Source organism: Nanorana parkeri, unplaced genomic scaffold (genome assembly GCF_000935625.1).
Source record: "Nanorana parkeri isolate BGI_ZX_2015 unplaced genomic scaffold, ASM93562v1 scaffold1864, whole genome shotgun sequence".
NCBI lineage: Eukaryota > Metazoa > Chordata > Amphibia > Anura > Dicroglossidae > Nanorana > Nanorana parkeri.
Window position 1 is genome coordinate 203,577 of NW_017308132.1, and position 14,524 is coordinate 218,100.

The following is a 14,524-nucleotide window of genomic DNA, read 5'->3' on the forward strand; positions in this document are numbered from 1 at the left end:
AGGGAGCGGAGGGTGCCGTGCATGCTAATGATGCGGAAAGGTAGGTGGCTGCGTTTCGAGTGTACCTGTAGAGGGGGACAATGACGCCCTGTCTCATGGCGGAGAGCAGCGTGACGCCGCAAACATCCAGCGGCGCGATTGTACGGATGCCGAGCACAAAGGAAAGCGCCTGTTACGCCAACATTGAAGGGCCGTCTATTCACGTCGGCTCGTGTGAAGTATTTACAAGGAAACATTTCTTCCTGAACCGAAAGGCGTTCTTGTGAAACAATTAAACACGAACTCCGGTCTAGACAAACGATTTCCTACCTTTTGCATGCGGCGGAGTTGTTTTGATCTCTGAATACGACGTATTAAGGTAACAATGTGACAATATTCTCCGTTTCTGAAGGTGGAAGTGATGATGTGCGAGCGAGTCGACCTCCGAAAATCATTTGTTGTCTGCACACACCGCGCTTTAAGACATGCCCGCTCCTTTATATAGAGCTCTTGTGTGAGTCTGACAGTTTAGTGGAGTACCAGAGGTCAGAGGTCACCTGCAGTCTCACAATTGCCGCTTTGTCATCTCCCTGACCTCACACGCTGTCTTTTTAGATGACCTATGACCCCCCTGATAGTGTATCAAAGTCAGTAAAGCCTATTAGTGCACAATTACAATAGGTTAGAGCTGACCTTTTGGGCTAAATATACAGTCAGCATACATATGCGGGAGCTGGTTCACCTGCAGGAGGGTTTACGAATTTTCATCCATCTAGTCCTGAGAATTACACAGCCCTGCCAGGCAGCAGAGCCAGGATGGTGACCTGGCTTTTACTTTGCTGAACTCACAGCCTGGTTACCTTCCTTTTCTCAGCGTGTGATTGGACAGCGTTCAGGCAGCGGCAGGCTGATGAAGTCATCTCTTTCTTTCTTCTCTTCCTGTCAACACATCCCCATGTGCATGCAGCGGAACCTGATTGGCCCTTACCCTCCCAGTGTGAGTGCTACTGTGGGGAGGAAGACAGATTCAGGCCCCTCCTTACCATCTCGTCTTGCATTGTATTGTGATTGTAATGTCTTCCTTATATTGTAAAGTGCTGCGCAAACTGTTGACGCCATATAAATCCTGTATAATAATAATAATAATACTTACACAAGATGCATTTGAAAAACGTTAAATAATTTAATAAACACACAACTGTATTGGTGAGTCTATACTGTCTGTAGTATAGCTTTAACACCAGGTACTCATTCCTCTAATTCTTACAAGTTCTCTTTAACCAGTTGTGTCCTTCTGCTCCAATGCTGCCCCCCACCTCCAAGTACTTACTGGAAGTTCCCATCTGTCAAAAAACAGATCGTCTGACACAGTGTTTATAAACATTGATCAGAGGGAGATAGAGAGATACAAAGTAACATTGTTTATAAACATTGCTCAGAGGGAGATGGAGAGATACATTTTTGCAAAACAATATCACCAAAAAAAAAGTCTTTCTTTGTCCTAAATAAATGTGACTTATGTATTACTTTAATATCTTAAGTAATGACAAAGTTATTTTTTGATGAAACAGACCCACAGCAGAAATGTCTATAGGGGGGTGTACAAGGGGAGAAGGGGATCTTGTCTGGTCCAGATTAGCACTGGTCCCTCCACCCTGCCTGTGTATGGTTCCTCTTAGGACTGGACAGCCCAGTCCTTCCACCGCCGCCATAGCAGTGACACTCTTCTGTACAGTGTTACAGGAAGAGCGTAGACTTCACCGCTGGCGCCTCGTATATCGGCTGTCTGCCGGCCTGGTCTCCCTGCCAGAACCCAATGAGTGATTATGATTATTAGTGGCTCCGCGCCACTCACCTTGTTAAACCTTCCTGCAGAAAATGTCTAATTATCATTAGAGCGTTGCATGTTTTGGGTATTCCCGATGACAATCATCTTGCTTCACGGTCGGAATTCCTCCGGTGTCTTTTGAAGTAAATGATGATATTAGGTGAGGCCGTGTGCTCTCTTAGCAGCCTGGAGATATTTTTACCTTCTGAATTTTAGTATTTCCACACTCTAATGAACCGTTTTAAAGGGAACCTGTCATGAAGTGGAACACCTGGGTGAGAAGGCCCTGGTGCATGCAGTTATTGTTCAGCTCTGAGACTTTGGACTGGTTCTGAGGAATCAGAAAACTTCATCCATTCCCAACATAAATGTTGGGAAGCAGCTCAATATATGGGACGGCTACACTACTTGGCCGAAGTTTGTGGACACTTGACCATCACACCTGCACTATATGGCCAAAAGTATGTGGTCACTATTTCAAATGATTGTAATTTGGTGAAGACCCTTTTCTGTCCCACCATGACTGTCCCCTGTGTACAAAGCTCCATACAGAAATGGTGTGACCTGCTTGGTGTGGAGGAACTCAACCCTACTGAACACCTTTGGGATGAAACCCAACATGCCAGGAATGTACCCCAGTATTTATACCCCCACCATACCAGGATCATACCCCAGTGTTTATACCTCCAGCATACCAGGAACATACCTCAGAATGTATACCCCCACCATACTAGGAACATACCCCAGTGTTTATACCCCCACCATACCAGGAACATACCCCAGTATTTATACCTCCAGCATACCAGGAACATACCCCAGTGCGTATACCCCTCCATACCAGGAACATACCCCAGTATTTATACCTCCAGCATACCAGGAACATACCCCAGTGCGTATACCCCTCCATACCAGGAACATACCCCAGTATTTATACCTCCAGCATACCAGGAACATACCCCAGTGCGTATACCCCTCCATACCAGGAACATACCCCAGTATTTATACCTCCAGCATACCAGGAACATACCCCAGTGCGTATACCCCTCCATACCAGGAACATACCCCAGTATTTATACCTCCAGCATACCAGGAACATACCCCAGTGCGTATACCCCTCCATACCAGGAACATACCCCAGTATTTATACCTCCAGCATACCAGGAACATACCCCAGTGCGTATACCCCTCCATACCAGGAACATACCCCAGTATTTATACCTCCAGCATACCAGGAACATACCCCAGTGCGTATACCCCTCCATACCAGGAACATACCCCAGTATTTATACCTCCAGCATACCAGGAACATACCCCAGTGCGTATACCCCTCCATACCAGGAACATACCCCAGTATTTATACCTCCAGCATACCAGGAACATACCCCAGTGCGTATACCCCTCCATACCAGGAACATACCCCAGTATTTATACCTCCAGCATACCAGGAACATACCCCAGTGCGTATACCCCTCCATACCAGGAACATACCCCAGTATTTATACCTCCAGCATACCAGGAACATACCCCAGTGCGTATACCCCTCCATACCAGGAACATACCCCAGTATTTATACCTCCAGCATACCAGGAACATACCCCAGTGCGTATACCCCTCCATACCAGGAACATACCCCAGTATTTATACCTCCAGCATACCAGGAACATACCCCAGTGCGTATACCCCTCCATACCAGGAACATACCCCAGTATTTATACCTCCAGCATACCAGGAACATACCCCAGTGCGTATACCCCTCCATACCAGGAACATACCCCAGTATTTATACCTCCAGCATACCAGGAACATACCCCAGTGCGTATACCCCTCCATACCAGGAACATACCCCAGTATTTATACCTCCAGCATACCAGGAACATACCCCAGTGCGTATACCCCTCCATACCAGGAACATACCCCAGTATTTATACCTCCAGCATACCAGGAACATACCCCAGTGCGTATACCCCTCCATACCAGGAACATACCCCAGTATTTATACCTCCAGCATACCAGGAACATACCCCAGTGCGTATACCCCTCCATACCAGGAACATACCCCAGTATTTATACCTCCAGCATACCAGGAACATACCCCAGTGCGTATACCCCTCCATACCAGGAACATACCCCAGTATTTATACCTCCAGCATACCAGGAACATACCCCAGTGCGTATACCCCTCCATACCAGGAACATACCCCAGTATTTATACCTCCAGCATACCAGGAACATACCCCAGTGCGTATACCCCTCCATACCAGGAACATACCCCAGTATTTATACCTCCAGCATACCAGGAACATACCCCAGTGCGTATACCCCTCCATACCAGGAACATACCCCAGTATTTATACCTCCAGCATACCAGGAACATACCCCAGTGCGTATACCCCTCCATACCAGGAACATACCCCAGTATTTATACCTCCAGCATACCAGGAACATACCCCAGTGCGTATACCCCTCCATACCAGGAACATACCCCAGTATTTATACCTCCAGCATACCAGGAACATACCCCAGTGCGTATACCCCTCCATACCAGGAACATACCCCAGTATTTATACCTCCAGCATACCAGGAACATACCCCAGTGCGTATACCCCTCCATACCAGGAACATACCCCAGTATTTATACCTCCAGCATACCAGGAACATACCCCAGTGCGTATACCCCTCCATACCAGGAACATACCCCAGTATTTATACCTCCAGCATACCAGGAACATACCCCAGTGCGTATACCCCTCCATACCAGGAACATACCCCAGTATTTATACCTCCAGCATACCAGGAACATACCCCAGTGCGTATACCCCTCCATACCAGGAACATACCCCAGTATTTATACCTCCAGCATACCAGGAACATACCCCAGTGCGTATACCCCTCCATACCAGGAACATACCCCAGTATTTATACCTCCAGCATACCAGGAACATACCCCAGTGCGTATACCCCTCCATACCAGGAACATACCCCAGTATTTATACCTCCAGCATACCAGGAACATACCCCAGTGCGTATACCCCTCCATACCAGGAACATACCCCAGTATTTATACCTCCAGCATACCAGGAACATACCCCAGTGCGTATACCCCTCCATACCAGGAACATACCCCAGTATTTATACCTCCAGCATACCAGGAACATACCCCAGTGCGTATACCCCTCCATACCAGGAACATACCCCAGTATTTATACCTCCAGCATACCAGGAACATACCCCAGTGCGTATACCCCTCCATACCAGGAACATACCCCAGTATTTATACCTCCAGCATACCAGGAACATACCCCAGTGCGTATACCCCTCCATACCAGGAACATACCCCAGTATTTATACCTCCAGCATACCAGGAACATACCCCAGTGCGTATACCCCTCCATACCAGGAACATACCCCAGTATTTATACCTCCAGCATACCAGGAACATACCCCAGTGCGTATACCCCTCCATACCAGGAACATACCCCAGTATTTATACCTCCAGCATACCAGGAACATACCCCAGTGCGTATACCCCTCCATACCAGGAACATACCCCAGTATTTATACCTCCAGCATACCAGGAACATACCCCAGTGCGTATACCCCTCCATACCAGGAACATACCCCAGTATTTATACCTCCAGCATACCAGGAACATACCCCAGTGCGTATACCCCTCCATACCAGGAACATACCCCAGTATTTATACCTCCAGCATACCAGGAACATACCCCAGTGCGTATACCCCTCCATACCAGGAACATACCCCAGTATTTATACCTCCAGCATACCAGGAACATACCCCAGTGCGTATAACAATCAACATTTTTTATTTTATTTATCATGTTGTACAAGTTGAATTCAATGTGATGAGTGTTTGTGGAGATTTACATGACATGCGATGTTATATTTTCCAGGTAACCACCATGTCAGTGGCCATTCACTGGTGGAACCTTTTCCAGAGGGGACACAAATGGCGATATTCGGTGAGTGCTTTCTATTACTTATAGAACTTTCTAGAATGACATTCCAGGTTCTAAAGTATAAATGCCACTTTGTAATACAAAGTTACCTCCTATGTTGTTCCATTCGTCCGCTTAATCCAATGACAGTAGTTTGCAGCGCCGGAAACACATTTCTCTCCTCAAATAACTGCAGAACACGTGACCAGACTGTCTGTATTTCATGTGTCTATGTGGAAGAAGAAATGACAAAGAACCGGCCCCCCTTATATCAGAACTATTCTCATTTTATACAAAGGGTGAAGAAATGACACATATTGCTAATGAATATAAAACACGAGGCAGAAACAATAAGCTGAAGCATTGGTACAGTTGCATATATGAATGCTACATACATGGGGTATTACATGGAAGTAACTTACCATAGCAGGGCAGTCAGAGAGGCTATGGGGTCCTACCCAACCTTTCGGAGTAATAGTATACCCCCTTCGCAGGGGAGACCTGTATACTACATTACTCATCCACTCGCTTGTTATCTCTCGTCTTGACTATTGCAACTCAGGTGCTGAAAATATTGTCACATCCCTTAGCCTATGGCAGCTGTAGAGCATTGGTGCACACCTGGGCGACTCCTGACCACGCGGAATTGTGCACGAATGCTGCGCGGTAGGGTGTCACCTAGGTGTGCACCGGCCCTCAATTAACGAGATTATTTCCAAAGTTAACTGGTGGAACTTGCCCTTTAATTGCGCGGCATCGCCCGTCTGTGAAAGGCCTATTGTCTGTTTCTGAAGCTGCGCAGACACGGATCTCTCTGACAAATGCTGCGGCTCTGAAATCCAGCACTGTCTCGGGCCCGGAAAGAAGTATGAAATATGTTAAAATAAATGTCATTTGTATCCATTGTCCTGTTAAATCTCTCCCCGGGGGAGGGCGGTGGGGAGGCATTTATACCAGCCAAAGAAACACACAGACATTTGGCAGCCCGAAATGACTCATTGCTTGATCACAGTGATAGTTGTTATGCCGCCATAAATCTCAATCTTTCTCCAGCATTTATTTTCCACAACCGACAACAGAAACAGTCCTTCTTCAGGACAGCATAACAACTTCAAAGGTTGCTTCCTTCAGCACAAAAATAATAATGTTATAATAATGTTACCCTCACCGGCTGGGGTGGCTTCAGTCCACAAAGGTTATCACAATCTTTACCTATGAGTCTCTCTCAGGGGCCCCCACCATCCCTGAGCCGAATTCGCTGAGCGAAAACGGCCAACACTGCCAGGTAGACAGAAAATATAGCAAGCAGATGTCACTGTTGGAGTATGCAGGACCTATGGGAGGTCTGTGGCCAAAATAGCTCACCTGTATCCAAAGTATCACTTTTAGGTGGACTAACCCTTTAGCCCTCATTCACACTGGAATCAGCCGGCACGTACAGCTCCGTGCTGCGTGCGCAGCCGTATCGGGCAGCTCCCGGGAAGGACAGGTGCTGCGTGTGATTAGTACGCAGCCCCCGTCCTTCTCTATGGGACTACGCGGCCGTACGCCGCCCCGACGCTCACCCGCCCTGCACGTACATGCGAATGCGCGTGAGCGTACTCGTACGCTGACTGGATGGATCCTGTCTGCGTCCAAGCAAAGAAACATGCACCCCTACGGAGCTGCACTTGAGGTGAGCGTAGGGGCGGCGTACGGACGCGTAGTCCCATAGAAAAGGAAGGGGGCTGCGTACTAATCACACGCAGCACCTGTCCTTCCCGGGAGCTGCCCGTGCACGCAGCACGGAGCTGTACGTACCGGCCGATTCCAGTGCGAATGAGGGCTTAAAGTAACGGTGTTCTTGATCCTGTATGGAATTCTAAATGCTGCCTTCAGTGGTTCTTAACCTGGGGGGTCCCATCCCCCCCCCAGGCAGAATGAAATTCCCCTAATGGGGATCTTTTGATTGTTTCTCTGAATAATTAACGGGATTGTCTACATTATTGAACCTGAAATCAATGAGCAATCATCTTGATGTGTCAGATGACGTGCGCGTAACACTGTCAGTAACTAGAAGTCCAATCCATTGTTCTGATTGCACAAAACCATCAGCAGAACTCTCACCGGTTGTATGTAGCTCGTGTGTTTGTCATTTGCCATTTCTATATATATATATATTTAAAAAAATAGGATAAAGTGGTTATGGACTTGATTAAATGAAGTTATTGACATCCGTTGAAGCCGCACTGCTACCTTAGAGGGCTGGTAATAAGTCTGGTGAGGGGGGAGTATGGGCATATATTGGGCAATCCATTGGGGGGTCTGTAATCACTAAAAGGTTACAGTGTCTGTAAACCCCCAAAAAATGTTTTGTGTCATTGGCTCCAGAATTTGTTGCTTTTACGTTTCCTTTCATAACTGTATTATTAGATACTAAATACCTGGGTAGTCCCGTCACTTCACTCTATTACCCTATTCAGAGTGACAACGCTATTCCAGTTATCTTCAGTGTCGCCACGCTTCTCGGAGAACATCTTCAGGGACACGTGGGATGGATACTCCCCCCCTCCCCTAAAATGCTACTAAGGTTCATCATACTGACTAACTGACATATCCGTCTGGATGTCGCAACACTTCTTAAAACTCAACCTTTCAAAAACTGAGCTCCCGCCCGTGCACCTTCCCCCAGCTTTTCGCTTGAGATTGATAACACAACTATCCCCCCCTCCCCCCATGCCAAGGTGCTAGGTGTCATCCTTGACTCGGACCTCACCTTTCTTCCCCACATCCAATCCCTATCCAAATCCTGCCGCCTTCACCTTCCTAACATCTCCAAAATACGCCCCTTCCTCACCAATGACACCGCAAAACTACTCATCCACTCCCTTGTTATCTCTCGTCTTGACTACTGCAACTCCCTCCTCATTGGCCGACCTCTACACAGGCTCCTCCCCCCTTCAGTCTATCATATTTTACCCCAACCTGTCCGTCTATCTACCACACTGACTGCCTTTAGGCGTGCCCTCAAGACTCATCTCTTCAGGGAAGCCGATCCCACCTCAACCTAACCACTGAACCATCACGTTCTCACATAATTCATTCCCCACGCAGCTACCTCCACATGTATCACTGGCCCCTCCCTTTGGGATTGTAAGCCCTCAGGGGCAGGGCCCTCCTCACCATCTTGTCTTGAATTGTATTGTGATTATCATGTCTTCCTTATATTGTACAATGCTGCGCAAACTGTTGGCGCCATATAAATCCCGTATAATAATAATAATAGAGTTCAGGGAACCTACTAAACAGAAAAACTGCTGTGTGGCTGCTAATCTTGTGTTCCTACAATAGTGTCTAGAAGTGCTCTGGATATTGTCAACTTCACACACCTTGAGGCAAACAAAAAGATACCTTGTCGCACTCCTTACCGGAAAAAACCCAAAGTTGAATGAGGGGGGTGCTTGTAGTCTCCCTGCCGTCCCAAGGCCCGGTTCTGCGATGCGCCATCTTATTATTGTTTATTTTTTATAATTATTTTCTTATTTTTTAATAATTTGTTTCTTTTTTACTTTTTAATTACCTTTTTTATTGTTTTATTTAATTATTAATTTATTTATTGAAAAAAATTTTTTTTTATCAATGTCATTTTTTCCCCCACCTAACTTTAGTACTATCACACAGGAGAAAACAATCCCCTGTTTAATAGCAATTGGAGGTGACAGGTTCTCTTTATCGACCCCTGTCACCTCCAATACAGGAGTTCTAGCGCAGCGCTGCGCTGGAACTCCTGTGACAGGTGAGAGAGGAAGAGCGCAGCACGGCACAGCACGGCACGGCACAGCACGGCACAGCACGGCACAGCACAGCACGGCACAGCTCTCCCCTCTCACTGTCTACACGGGGCAGCAGGGTTACTTATAACCGTGCCGCTTTGATCACTGCAGTCAGAGATTCGGGACTCGGCGGCGGAGGACGGAACCAAAGGAGAGAGGTGAGTGTAGGGGGAAAGGGGGAGAAGGCTGCACACTGTTTACATGTGATCTCACATGTAAACGAAAAATCGGCTTCCCTCACTCTACATTCAGTCCTGCTTGCACAAAGCAGGACTGAATGTAGAGAGGGCAACTTCCCCACAAGGACACCGCTGCCGCCCCTCTGCGCCCTGCCGCCCCGAGGCCGGGGCCTCGGTGGCCTTGTGGGGAATCCGGGCCTGGCCGCCACACAGTATAAAGATGAATAAATGTCACCAGCACACCACCAGTATTGCAGTCCAAAGAGTTTGTTTATTGGAACGTCATGTCACCAAAACTAGCGCTTTTCGGGGGCCACGCAGGGTCCCCTTCATCAGGCTCAGCAATGACCACAACTTCACACACCTTGGTTTCCGAGTCCTTCCAAAGGGCCCATGACACCATCTCCTGGTGTGCAGAGGTTTTCCCGCATGGAACTGCTCGTTAATGGAAGCAGGTTGGCCATCCGAACGTCAGCACATCTGAAATGTTTCCGCATTACGTCAGCAGAGCGCTGATTGATTCTCCTCATTGTCTGGAGTTCATTCCGGAGGTGGATTTTTAATGTTCTTCTTTCAATAAAGGTTTCCTTTGTTTTGTTGTATACATAAAGCTGTATTGTCGGCCGCGTCTTCGCGGACAGAGTACCGTACAGGTTGAAGCAAGGCAGCTCTCATGCAGCTTGCTGTATTTAATCTACAGTATATAAGATCGGAAGGTTCAGCCCGCTGCTGTGTCTGTTCCGGACATTGGAGGTCAGGAAAGGTAAGAGCAGTAGGCAGAAAGAACAGCATTGCCGTGATTAAGGCTTCCAGCTGGTTTCTCTGGAGGTTTTGTGAGGAGGCAAAGAGCGAGGCTGAGTGATAATGTAAACCTCAAATAATACCGCCGTGCTTTAATAGTCAAATAGTCTGAAAGAAAGTTCATCGAGGTGAACCGATAGGAAAAAAAGATGAAATGACCACATTGAAAGCCTTCACCATTCCTCCCAATGGCACAGGGACGCCATTCCTCCCAATGACACAGGGACACCATTCCTCCCAATGACACAGGAGCACCATTCCTCCCAATGACACGGGGACACCCTTCCTCCCAATGGCACAGGGACACCATTCCTCCCAATGACACAGGGACACCATTCCTTCCAATGACACAGGGGCACCATTCCTCCCAATGACACAGGAACACCATTCCTCCCAATGACACAGGGGCACCATTCCCCCCAATGACACAGGGACACCATTCCTCCCAATGACACAGGAACACCATTCCTCCCAATGACACAGGGGCACCATTCCCCCCAATGACACAGGGACACCATTCCTCCCAATGACACAGGAACACCATTCCTCCCAATGACACAGGGGCACCATTCCCCCCAATGACACAGGGACACCATTCCTCCCAATGACACAGGTACACCTTTCCTTCCAATGACACAGGGACACCATTCCTCCCAATGACACGGGGACACCCTTCCTCCCAATGGCACAGGGACACCATTCCTCCCAATGACATAGGGCTACCATTCCTCCCAATGACACAGGGGCACCATTCCTCCCAATGACACAGGGGCACCATTCCTCCCAATGACACAGGGGCACCATTCCTCCCAATGACACAGGGGCACCATTCCTCCCAATGACACAGGGGCACCATTCCTCCCAATGACACAGGGGCACCATTCCTCCCAATGACACAGGGGCACCATTCCTCCCAATGACACAGGGGCACCATTCCTCCCAATGACACAGGGGCACCATTCCTCCCAATGACACAGGGGCACCATTCCTCCCAATGACACAGGGGCACCATTCCTCCCAATGACACAGGGGCACCATTCCTCCCAATGACACAGGGGCACCATTCCTCCCAATGACACAGGGGCACCATTCCTCCCAATGACACAGGGGCACCATTCCTCCCAATGACACAGGGGCACCATTCCTCCCAATGACACAGGGGCACCATTCCTCCCAATGACACAGGGGCACCATTCCTCCCAATGACACAGGGGCACCATTCCTCCCAATGACACAGGGGCACCATTCCTCCCAATGACACAGGGGCACCATTCCTCCCAATGACACAGGGGCACCATTCCTCCCAATGACACAGGGGCACCATTCCTCCCAATGACACAGGGGCACCATTCCTCCCAATGACACAGGGGCACCATTCCTCCCAATGACACAGGGGCACCATTCCTCCCAATGACACAGGGGCACCATTCCTCCCAATGACACAGGGGCACCATTCCTCCCAATGACACAGGGGCACCATTCCTCCCAATGACACAGGGGCACCATTCCTCCCAATGACACAGGGGCACCATTCCTCCCAATGACACAGGGGCACCATTCCTCCCAATGACACAGGGGCACCATTCCTCCCAATGACACAGGGGCACCATTCCTCCCAATGACACAGGGGCACCATTCCTCCCAATGACACAGGGGCACCATTCCTCCCAATGACACAGGGGCACCATTCCTCCCAATGACACAGGGGCACCATTCCTCCCAATGACACAGGGGCACCATTCCTCCCAATGACACAGGGGCACCATTCCTCCCAATGACACAGGGGCACCATTCCTCCCAATGACACAGGGGCACCATTCCTCCCAATGACACAGGGGCACCATTCCTCCCAATGACACAGGGGCACCATTCCTCCCAATGACACAGGGGCACCATTCCTCCCAATGACACAGGGGCACCATTCCTCCCAATGACACAGGGGCACCATTCCTCCCAATGACACAGGGGCACCATTCCTCCCAATGACACAGGGGCACCATTCCTCCCAATGACACAGGGGCACCATTCCTCCCAATGACACAGGGGCACCATTCCTCCCAATGACACAGGGGCACCATTCCTCCCAATGACACAGGGGCACCATTCCTCCCAATGACACAGGGGCACCATTCCTCCCAATGACACAGGGGCACCATTCCTCCCAATGACACAGGGGCACCATTCCTCCCAATGACACAGGGGCACCATTCCTCCCAATGACACAGGGGCACCATTCCTCCCAATGACACAGGGGCACCATTCCTCCCAATGACACAGGGGCACCATTCCTCCCAATGACACAGGGGCACCATTCCTCCCAATGACACAGGGGCACCATTCCTCCCAATGACACAGGGGCACCATTCCTCCCAATGACACAGGGGCACCATTCCTCCCAATGACACAGGGGCACCATTCCTCCCAATGACACAGGGGCACCATTCCTCCCAATGACACAGGGGCACCATTCCTCCCAATGACACAGGGGCACCATTCCTCCCAATGACACAGGGGCACCATTCCTCCCAATGACACAGGGGCACCATTCCTCCCAATGACACAGGGACACCATTCCTCCCAATGACACAGGGACGCCATTCCTCCCAATGACACAGGGCCACCATTCCTCCCAATGACACAGGGACACAATTCCTCCCAATGGCACTGGGACACCATTCCTCCCAATGGCACAGGGACACCATTCCTCCCAATGACATAGGGCTACCATTCCTCCCAATGACACAGGGGCACCATTCCTCCCAATGACACAGGGACGCCATTCCTCCCAATGACACAGGGCCACCATTCCTCCCAATGACACAGGGCCACCATTCCTCCCAATGACACAGGGCCACCATTCCTCCCAATGACACAGGGCCACCATTCCTCCCAATGACACAGGGCCACCATTCCTCCCAATGACACAGGGCCACCATTCCTCCCAATGACACAGGGCCACCATTCCTCCCAATGACACAGGGCCACCATTCCTCCCAATGACACAGGGCCACCATTCCTCCCAATGACACAGGGCCACCATTCCTCCCAATGACACAGGGCCACCATTCCTCCCAATGACACAGGGCCACCATTCCTCCCAATGACACAGGGCCACCATTCCTCCCAATGACACAGGGCCACCATTCCTCCCAATGACACAGGGCCACCATTCCTCCCAATGACACAGGGACACCATTCCTCCCAATGGCACAGGGACACCATTCCTCCCAATGACATAGGGCTACCATTCCTCCCAATGACACAGGGGCACCCTTCCTGCCACTAATAAAAGGACCCCATACCTCCTCCTGACACAGGGGCACCATTCCTATCACTAACACTGGGGCATTTATTAATTTTAAAAAAGTTTGAGGACCCCTGTTGTAGATGGAATACAATGGTGTCATCGCTTCACCCCAGCCTGCTGATGGTAGAATTTAAGAGCAGTCCCAGATGGATAAGGTTATCTCTCTACTCACTCCGCTTTCTCCTTCTATACTTATGCCCCTTGTCAGCACATTTGCCTGCAGCGTAACTGATTTAGCTCCCAGTCCTGCACCCCCTCAATCCCAGTTTTAGTGCTGTTGTATAGGAGATGGCAAGAGACTGATACTTAAAGGAGAACTATGGGGTTAAGGCTTTTCCCCATAGTTCTCCTTAGGGTAACGGGAGGACACAAACTAGCGTCCTCCCGTCACCCTAGGCTTAGTATATAGGGGGCTGCGGTTCGCGGTATACTGAGACTCCGCAGCTGAAGCGGATCCCGACAATTATGCCGGGATCCGCCTAGCTGCAGACCGTTTTTACTGTACAGTCGCACGTCTTTTGTCTAATGAGCATGTTCAAAAACCAGCCGAAAATCGTTTGTGGCATGCTCGGGAGACAAATGCTGAACGGGCCGGTGTGCGCACGTGCACACTGCCCGTTCAGCATTGCGTTCATCGGAAGCCCGCCCCCCCGCCGGGCGGG

General features: G+C 49.6%; 1 protein-coding gene across 1 annotated transcript in view; it reads left to right on the forward strand.

Moving 5' to 3' along the window:
• The window catches only part of LOC108799968 (mitochondrial peptide methionine sulfoxide reductase-like), a 170,831-nt gene that overhangs the window by 118,479 nt on the left and 37,828 nt on the right, over nt 1-14,524 (forward strand). Inside the window, exon 3 of the mRNA XM_018571918.1 lies at nt 5,719-5,787. Within this exon, the coding sequence (XP_018427420.1) occupies nt 5,719-5,787 (69 nt within the window). The remainder of the gene's footprint in view (nt 1-5,718; nt 5,788-14,524) is intronic.